Below are 10,348 nucleotides of genomic sequence, written 5' to 3'. Positions count from 1 at the left end.
CGTGGTGTTGGCCATCGACCCCCTCGTGTGCCGTGCCGGCCTTCATAGGCGCTACTCGCTAACAGCACTTGCCCCAACAGTCTGTTAAGGCTACACGGGTGATACGCGTCTTTGTCTCTACGTCGTTGCCACGTGTGTGTTGGTTTCCAGCCCGGGATGGATACTCTCACGAGCGAGATTGTTTCATCTCAAGGGATTTTTCCAAGTGAAATATTTTAATAAAAAAAAAGTGCCTCGATTGTCAACAAAGAGGCTTGGAGCAAGGTTTCCAAAGTTCGGACTCGACTCCGGTATTGTACTGTATGTATATATGTGTGCCGTGAGTATTGTGCATATAAAACACATTATATATATGGTCTACTGATTTAAAAAACTACAATCTTACATTCGTCAATAACACTACCTGAATAGGCGACGTTTCGGGCAATGGTTCTTCTTCACAACACGCAGAGGTCCATAGAGGTAGGGAGGTAATTACGGATAACATTTGTTCGTATGCGCCTTTTAAAATAAACACGTGCATCGAGCTTGCGATGATGACAAGTTCCCAGGGTTTAATACAAATCGGATCTGTCCGGGTCGAATACCCGGGACGATAAATTTCCTCCTCCGGCACACCACATCCAGTATTGTACACATGTCGCTGCACGCATTAAAGCGTGATCTCTTCCGCGTGCCACCCACTCCAATCGACACACAACGACTCGCAAAATACGACGTGAGAAATGATTCCCCCTAATTCACGAGAAGTAATAATCCTTGTTTAAAATGGGGGGGGGCAGGGGGGGGGGCTAAACAATTTTGACGTTTAACGCTCCGGGGAATATTGCGCGCTCGGCGCTATGGTGGGACGGGGGGGGGGGGGGTCTCAGGGTGAGCGCCACCGCCGTGGCCAGATGTGGAGCGCGCCTTGATGATTCTGTTATTGCTCAATTAGGCGAGACAATGGTGGGGGGGGGGGGGGGTGTGGGGGGAGGCTACCGGGGGCTCTCGTCACAGCGAAATGGTCCCCACCGGCCCGAGACAGAGGAGGAGCCTTTGCCAAAGTGTCGCAAAGACAATCACAATAATACGACAATAATTGGCACGCAGATGTTTGCACGCAAACACCAATTAGCGTCGCTAACGCGCAAGAGCGGCGCGGAGGGTTGGAGCGGTGGCGCAGTGGTTAGCGTCGCGAGGCGCTGAGATCACGGCGGACCTGGGATTAATTCGCGTCCACGGCTATCGTCAGTGGCGAGTCGCATCTGGTTCAGTTCACGCCTCCTTCCCCAAATATTCACAATCTCGTACTCGCCAGCGTGGTGAAGTATGGTCAAACACAACCGCCAGGACCGACACGGCGTGCAGGAGGCTTTCATCCAGCAGTGGATTGATAACGCATTGTACATTACACGATGGTATCTACACCCATCGTCTTTCCATCAATCACCGTCTCCCCCCCCCCCCAACACGAGCAATCTGTATGAGTTGCTAAGTGTCTGTGTGGAACGTGTAATACATATCGACCATCGACACTGAGTGACGGATGGGAATCACGTGGTGTAGAAGGGCGAGAACTCTGAAAGGTGGCACACACACACATGTCTGAGTATACGCATAGAAATAGCATCAGTTGAATCAAATTTTTTTTATTACAAAAAAATATAAAATTAGTTTCTTACAAAAAATATAATTCCGTATTATTAATGTGCACAGACGTTGATTGGTCTTCGGTCGGGTTACGCACCGAGCGAAAGATGCACGCGCCGACGTTGACAGCATCGCATCTGCGATTTTAGGGGCATTGTTGGTAGACCGTGAGCGTCACGGTAGCCATGAGATGTTAACTACCTCGCCTGGTCTACAGGAGGTCGTGGGTTCCAACCCGACCATGACGCCTGCTGCTGTATATTCGAAGTGTGCATGTTCTCCCCGTGGTCGCGTGGATTTTTCCCCGGGTCCTTCGGTTTTCCCCTGAACATTTAGAAACAACGTGCGCTTTGAGTATTGGGCTGCTAAAAATGTCCATAAGCCACTTCGTTGAGCTGTCATTTGTGGCCAGATCGCTTCTGAAAAGGAGCTTCATAGCTGAGTGGGCCTTACCTGGTAAAATGTAATAAATGTGTTTCGTTTTGTAGTTTTTTTGCGTTTTCGCCAGAAATTGGACGGATAGAAATAAACGTAGCAACGTCTCGAACGCCGCGGAAATCGAGCAAGTGGGTCTGAACGCTGCTGCTGATGATGATGACGATGACGGCGTCCATAGCATCACCATGAATGAGGATCGTGTTTTTAATCAGGCAGTGATTTTAAAACGACAGCCGTTGCTATGGTTATAAGACGTTAACGCGAATACAATCTTTATTGGAGATGATACTGACAAGGATGATGTACTAATAACTTGATGCAATTGCTATAAATCGCCGAGAGAAGTTGAACAGAAGAAATACGACGATCTGTGATTTGCATGCGCATGATGATAGCACGTTAGTTATGTTACACTTTTGTAGACACGTGATGATAGTTTTTAGATGAATGATGACTTGATTGTTTAGTATACTCATGCTCATAGTTACGACGACTATGAGTCTATAAATGTTATGTATATGATTGCAGATGTATTCTTATAGGAATGATTTAATGCGTATGAACATGTGTGATAGTTTAATGTTCTTGATTACGATGAAAACAATGATGATGATTACGATTGCATCATCTTTGCTTTCATTAATTCTAAATTAACGATGATCAAGACAACTTGATAACGTAGTAATTTTTATACTTTTAACATCTCACCATGATGACGACGATCCGTTTATAATCGTTTTTTTAATACTTAAGATCGTACAAATAATACTTTCGTTTTATATAGCGTCAATCATGCTCATAGCATCCCATGACATTCGTAAAGGATAACAATGACTAGTACGACGATTATTATAATAATCACAAGAATAACCTCGACAAAACTCGCGATTCAATACTCGTAACGACAAACGATCGCAACGACAACGAATACTCCCTTCACGCACTCCGCCCACCCACCCAGCCACCCACTCATCTCCCTCCACCCCCGTCTCTCCCCCCTGCCGCTCTTCTCAGGACGAGCCTCGCTTTGGCTCCACACCTCTGGCCATGCTGGCCGCCACGTGCAACAAGATCGGCGGGGCCTCGGCGAGACCCACGGCCCTGGCCGACCACTGCACCTCCCCGCTCGTCGCCAGGGCCGGCTTCCACCCCTGGCGACGGCCGCCGGCATTCGCCGCCTCCTCGGCCAACGCGTGCGGGGGGCTCGCTCGGGGCATGATGCTGAGCAGCGGCGGCGGCAGCAGCAGCAGCGGCACCGTCAGCTGCCACAGCAGCAGCGGTGGCAGCTGCCACGGCAGCAGCAGCGGCAGCAGTAACGGCGTGGGCAGCAGCAGCGGGGGCGGCGGTGGCAACGACCCGTACGCGTACACGCAGCTCAGCGCGTTCTCGCTCGCCAACCCCGGCTCCTCCTCCTCCTCGTCTTCCCACGGGGACTACTCGCTCTTCCACGCGCCCTGCACCTCGTCCGCGTCCACCTCCTCCGCGTCCTCCGCGTCCTCCTCCTCGTCGTCGTCTTCGTCGTCGTCCTCCTCGTCGGCGAACGAGCCGCCACCGCAGTCCGCGTTCGTCTCCAAAGTGCCCGAGAGTCTCCCGAGCATGTACCCGCGCATGCACGCGCACCCCTACGAGTCGTGGTTCAAGCCGGGCCACCACGGCCCGCACCACCCCCACCACCACCACCCTCACCACCACCATCACCACCATCACCACCACCACGCGGCCGCCATCGCCAGCGAGGTGGTGGTGGCCGCGGCCGCCGCGGCCGCTGCCGCGGGCGGAGGAGGCGGCGGTGGCGGAGCCGCCGGGGGCGGAGCGGCCGCGGCGGCGGCCGCTGCTGCAGCGGCCGCCGCTGCGGCCGCGGCGGCGGCCGGAGGAGGAGGAGGGGGCGGAGGAGGAGGAGGTGGAGGAGGAGGCGCGGGCGGCGCGTCGGCGTGCTGGTGGGACGTGCACCCCGGCGCGCCGGGAGGTTGGCTCGAGGTGTCCCACAACATGCCGCTCAACGGCTACGCGAGCGACTTCTCGCTCGGCCCGTCCGCGTTCGGGGCGACGGCGTCCCCGCACCTGCTGTCAGCCGGGCAGCACCTCCTGGCGCAGACGCAGGACGGGTTCAAGGCCATGCAGCTGCCTCCGTACGCGGAGCCCTCCTCGGCCATGGCCGCGTCGCTCATGGCGCACGGCGCGGGGGGGCTGGCGGGCGCCGGTCCCTCGTCGCACCACCCCTCCTCCTCCTCGTCGTCGTCGTCCTCCGCCTCGCACTCGTCGCACTCGTCGTCGTCCCGCGGCTCGAGTCGCCGCTTCGCCGGTCGCGCCACCTGCGACTGCCCCAACTGCCAGGAGGCGGAGCGCCTGGGGCCGGCGGGCGCCAGCCTGCGCCGCAAGGGCCTCCACAACTGCCACATCCCGGGCTGCGGCAAGGTGTACGGCAAGACGTCGCACCTCAAGGCGCACCTGCGCTGGCACACGGGCGAGCGGCCCTTCGTGTGCAACTGGCTCTTCTGCGGGAAGCGCTTCACGCGCTCGGACGAGCTGCAGCGGCACCTTCGCACGCACACGGGCGAGAAGCGCTTCGCGTGCCCCGTGTGCCACAAGAGGTTCATGCGCAGCGACCACCTGAGCAAGCACGTGAAGACGCACAGCGCCACGGGAGGAGGAGGAGGAGCCGGAGGAGGAGGGGGAGGAGGCAGGAAGAGCAGTGAGAGCGACACGGAGAACAGTAACTGCAACACCCCGGGATCGCCCGCAGAGCCCCTGGCGAGCGAGGGACGGACCGCGAAGTGTGCCGCTGTGATGGGGCGTCACGGGGGATCCGGGAGCGGCAGGGATGAGCGCTGATGATGATGATGATGGAGGTGGTGGAGAAGGGTGATGAGGATGATGGAAGTTCGCACTGAAGCATCGTGTATATTGAATGTATACACAGACGGTACGAGAAGTGACGGACTGTTAATGTTACTTTATATAAACGGTGGTGATGATGATGATGATGGCGAGGAGCGGCTATGGTGCCGGACGTCGCATTAATGTTGTTGTATCTGCAGTGTCTCCACTTGCACGTGGCTACAGCGAGTGGGGCATTGCTCATGTATTCGGGGTTTTTTTGTTTGTTATAAACGGCGGTGACGATTGTGTTTAATGATGATCGCCATTCTCACATCATCGTTTGTGATAGGTAAATTATACACGTGTTTCAAGTAATAATTCACCATTAAAATAATCGCAATTTCTAAGTGAAATTACAATGATTCCGTGACGACTTGATGAACGTAATGATATTTCATTATCCTCATCAATATGTTTTACGTGCGTACAGACATACTATTAATTAGGGTTATCATCATCACCATAGTCGCCATCGTTTATATGAACATTCGAGTACAACTGTAGCAATGATCGCACGTGCAGACAACGTTGTTATGGTGTGTGTATATATATACTGTATACTGTAATGTGTATACTGTTCCGAAATTTGCATTCCTGTAAGTAGCCGTATAACGCGTCCCCGTCTCGTGTAGTTTGGCGAGTTCAGAAGTCCTCGCTCGGTAATTCAGCTCTCGCATTATCTCAACACGACCGTCGATTTGAGTTGCCGCAGACAAAGTCGCTTCCCACTGCCACCCGCCGCCCCCGCCCAAAGCCATCCGCAGCGCTTCCAATTAGCCTCAAGGCAGCAGCAGCAGCCACCGATCAACGTGAATCCGTTTCCATTCATCTCGTGTGCTCGCTGCTCGCTTCGACTTGGTTCGTTTCCCAGTCCGCTCGTCCTGCTGAGAGATGCGGCAGCGGCGGCGTGTTGAGTCGTGGCGGTACAAAAGCTCCCTGTCCCCTGGCCACAGACTTCAGCACGACTACACTATACACTACACTATATACTACACTATACACCAGAGGTGGGACAAAGTCATTGTTATGCAAGTCCAAGTCGAGTCGCAAGTCATCAAATTCATGACTCGAGTCTGACTCGAGTCCAAGTCACATGACTCGAGTCCACATCTCATAGGTGGGACAAAGTCATTGTTATGCAAGTCCAAGTCGAGTCGCAAGTCATCAAATTCATGACTCGAGTCTGACTCGAGTCCAAGTCACATGACTCGAGTCCACACCTCTGCTATACACTACACTACACTATACACTACACTCTAAACTATTATACACTACACTATACACTCCACTACTATACACTACACTATACACTCCACTACTATACACTACTATACACTACACTATACACTACACTATACACGACGATACACTTTCCACTACACTACTATACACTACACTATACACTCCACTACTATACACTACACTATAAACTACACTACTATACACTACACTATAAACTCCACTACTATACACTATAAACTCCACTACTAAACACCACACAATACACTCAACTACTATACACTAATATACACTACACTATAAACTACACTACTATATACTACACTATAAACTACACTCCTATACACTACTATACACTACACTATAAACTACACTACTATACACTACACTATAAACTACTATACACTACACTATAAACTACACTACTATACACTATAAACTACACTACTAAACACGCGTTCCCAGGCCAGCCGAGCGGCAGAGTCCCGCCAGCAGCATCTAGGTCCTGGGCCGGCCCCGGGGCCTCCTGCTCGGCAGCGCTCCCCTCGCTTGCCGCCGTCACGTCGCCGTCTTCGTCGCCAAGTGCACGCGTGCGTGCACACTCTTGTGGCCGCAAGACAACGCTCGAAGCAGTGGTTCGGAACCCACTTAGTGAGGTGACCTGCACCCTGAGGTTCTACCGGAATTGGCATCGATGTCACCCGGTGACCATTGAAAGCAAACCGTGGCATTTGAACGGGATATTTTAAGAAAAAAGACATGAATGTATATTTCGGATTAGCTTCAGTCAGAGTTGGCAACTCTATAGCCCCCCCCACCAACCACCCTGTCCTCCCCCTCCCCCCTCCCAAGCAGGCAACTGAAGTTACCGAGGCCACAAAAGCCAACCCGGTAAACATGGAGTGTTGGGGCCGCGTCGGGCCAATGGATGGAACCACGTGCCAATGTTGGTCCAACGTTGCTATGGATACTGGGACGTCTCTGGTCAACACGCGCTGAGAATCGCCGGTGGAAATTGGGATTGAACGCAACGAAATATTAAAATAAACCCACGTGCCATGAATTGACCATCTGCAACAGATAGAACGCATCTTTTTTTCTGTCACTAAGATGTAAAGATAATTAGACGTTTCGGCTGACGATCTTCTTCGTTAACCTAACATCATCGACATAATCCTTGTTCAACGACATTATTGAATTATTTACAATAAGACGAGATCAAGCAGCATTGGGAGGTACTTTTTTGAAAATAATCTTCATGAAAACAGGGTCTGTAAAAGCAAAACTTGTAGTTGATGTCTAACCAGTGCGTCGATGGTTTTTACCGCCTTCTCATCGACACAACATCAAAGCTTGTACCTTCAGCGAACCGGGTTTTCATTGCGTGTTAGTCACTGTTAACCCAGGCCACCTGAGTTTGATTCCTGGCCACGGGGAACGTCAGTGGCGAGTGGAATCTGAACCGCTCCAGAGCCCCCAACTCCACTAACCCGCCACTGACTAGCGTGGCGAAGTACAATCAAACAATCCTCCAGCAGTGGGTTGACAAAACCTCTGAAATTCGTCCTCTTTGGTTCTTTCGGTAAAGTGACGTAGATAGAAGAAAAATAATTAAAAAAACAATAAAAACATCAGGATGACGACCGCTTATGTTGCGAAAGAAACGTTGTGGTTTGTATTTTATAATTTTTATTGACTTTGTTTTGTTTTATCTACGTGACTTTACCGAAAAAAAACAAATAATATGAATTCCTGCAGTCACGAAAGTTTTAAGTCAAAATTTTGCTCTGAAATTATTGAGTTGCATTTGAGGTGTAATATTTATCTCCGTGTTATTGATACACGCGCTGTTTTATACACGAGCAAAACGCACGTCCTTTGGACGTGACCGTTCGTTCCTCCCAGCCAGCAAAACTTGTAACCTTAAACAGAGCCACCTGTTTCCACCTTTCTCTTGCCTTCTCTGTACTGTACATCGCAATATATGTCGAGTTCTCGATTTGTCTCTGTCTCTCTATTCCTCTGTCCGCTCTTCAACCTCTCTCCACCGCAATATTTCTCTCCTCCCTCCCATGTATTTCACCCACTTCCCTCCCCGCCCCGTCTCTCTCCCTGTCTCTAACTCTCTCTCACCTCCCACAGTCGCTCTCCTTGTTCCCACCTCTCCCTTTTCCCGTCGCAATCTCTCTCGCCTCTCCCTACTCCTCCTCGCCCTCCCACTGTTCGTTGCGTTCCCTCCTCGCTCTCCTCTTTCCGTTTTGCTCTCGATCATTCCTCTCATTCTGACGCCCTTTTAAGTCTCTCCCAGCCCCTCCATCTCTTCCTCCCCCCGCTATCTCCCTCCCCCACCTCCCATCTCATAGCGCGCGGGGCTTCGTTCCGTGGTTAGCCAGTTCGCTGTGACCCCACTGAAATATATCTATGGGTTATAATCGTGGCCAGAAACCTGACCTACGTACCACTGCAGTCTGCGCTCATTGAACGCAGGAGGAACAGCAACAAGACGTGAACTCTCTCACAAAGCCCCCAAGTCGTGGCGAGCAGCCCTCGACATTGGCATTTAGCTGCTGAACATATTGCCATCATACGCAAGAATAGAATAGAACCTCCCCTCCTCCATCTCCCTCCTCGATCGCATTTGCGCGGGATACACGGCAGGGTGCAGGGAAGCAGGGTGTGACGTCAGCACGCATAAACCAGAATCAACGATGTGGGATGTGTGTGACGTCATCACGCAAGTGTGCCCAGTGACGCCATTACTCGCGCACGTGCGTGCCAGCCAGGCAGGCAGGAATCCAGAAAGTCAGCCAGCAAAACTTTTTTTTCTAATATATTATGATACAGTCTATACATGCAGTTATTAATTCTATACGGCTCGAGTGCTGTTTTTTAAACATATTATGGATGTCTATAAACTGTAGAAATGTGTCCGCGATTTTCCCATCGATCCGAAAAACAGGCCTTGGTACGAAATTTCAGATGATCCGAAAAACACTTTTCCCTATCGGATGTATCCGAAAGGACGACGTCACGGGAAATGGGCATCACGTAATATTCCACTTGGCATCGGGTGACATCACTTTTGTTAGCGTCGAAGATACCTTCAATGATTTACAAACTGTAAATTATCTGACATTTTTGTAAAAAGAAACAACGAATTTTTAACAATCTGAAACTCATCCCAATTACACAGCATCGACTATGTACAGGAGCGCTGTAATATAGAGTGGTGTTCATTATAGTAATGCACTTTGCTATGTATTATGTATACTATATCATGGTTTGAACCCGCCCCGCTATCTTGTACTATATAAATGCAGTATATGAACTTATATATAAAGGATTCAATAGGGACTGTTTCTCTGATTTAGTTTAATATATATTATCTATGACCGTTATCGCATGTGTATCGGCAAATCTGGCTGGATTAAAATATACTTTTTTTTCTTAAGGTCCAATGTGTATTTTGCAATTGCTTTGTGTGTGTGTGTGTTGATGCAATCGTGTCATATGTCAATTCATGGCAATTACATATTAGAGTATTGTGATACTGTCAATGCATGGACCCTCTTATCTGGTTAATAAGACGCTCCTGAAAATAATACGCGCCCAGAACTATGTGCCCGGTGTCAATAAAGTTAAACATATAATAGTAGAGTCACGCATACACCAACACGCAGCTACCGGATTAGAAGACGCACCCCCAACTTTTGCTTTAATTTAAAGGGTAAATTGTGCGTCTTATAATCCGGACGATATGGAGCATACAACACGTGCTTATGTAATTATAGACAGCTGTAATGTACAGACAGCTGAGTGAACTAAGAAGTTGCCGATGTAAACTATAATGGTGTCTTTGACGTGCTAGACAGCTCAAATTCGGCACGAACGTTGCCCAATCGACGCTTCTAGCGAGAAAAATCGACCGCACTCAAAACAGCCCACTCTGGATATTACACATTACCGCTTTAACACACGAACGGCACTCATAGATGTAACCACTCATACACGAACTTCCACAATATATATACAAAACTCTATATAGAGAGTTGAATATATAGACGTGTTTGTATATATAGACAGATATACAAACACACTGACACTTGTACACTTAGATAGACTTGAGAGTGTAGCCTCCTCTAACACACTTGACACTGCA

The 10,348-nt window shown here is 50.1% G+C and overlaps 1 protein-coding gene across 1 annotated transcript; it reads left to right on the top strand.

The window, feature by feature from the left end:
* The first annotated feature begins 2,968 nt into the window (after positions 1–2,968).
* Positions 2,969–9,647, top strand: LOC144729018 (transcription factor Sp9-like). Its single transcript, XM_078608850.1, has 2 exons — positions 2,969–3,792; positions 3,967–9,647. The coding sequence occupies exons 1-2, from the start codon at positions 3,118–3,120 to the stop codon at positions 4,900–4,902; spliced, it is 1,611 nt and encodes a 536-aa protein (XP_078464976.1). The 5' UTR covers positions 2,969–3,117; the 3' UTR covers positions 4,903–9,647.
* Positions 9,648–10,348: the final 701 nt, after the last annotated feature.

This window comes from Lampetra planeri, chromosome 31 (assembly GCF_965212315.1).
Source record: "Lampetra planeri chromosome 31, kcLamPlan1.2.h2, whole genome shotgun sequence".
NCBI lineage: Eukaryota > Metazoa > Chordata > Hyperoartia > Petromyzontiformes > Petromyzontidae > Lampetra > Lampetra planeri.
Note: the sequence above shows the minus strand (reverse complement) of the source record. Positions and strands in the feature narration are given on the sequence as shown.

Coding starts and splice junctions, on each gene's coding strand:
- LOC144729018 (XM_078608850.1), top strand. CDS start 3,118: ATGCTGGCCGCCACGTGCAACAAGATCGGCGGGGCCTCGGCGAGACCC. Junction 3,793..3,966: donor ATCACCACCACCACGCGGCC/GCCATCGCCAGC, acceptor GGCGGAGGAGGA/GGAGGTGGAGGAGGAGGCGC.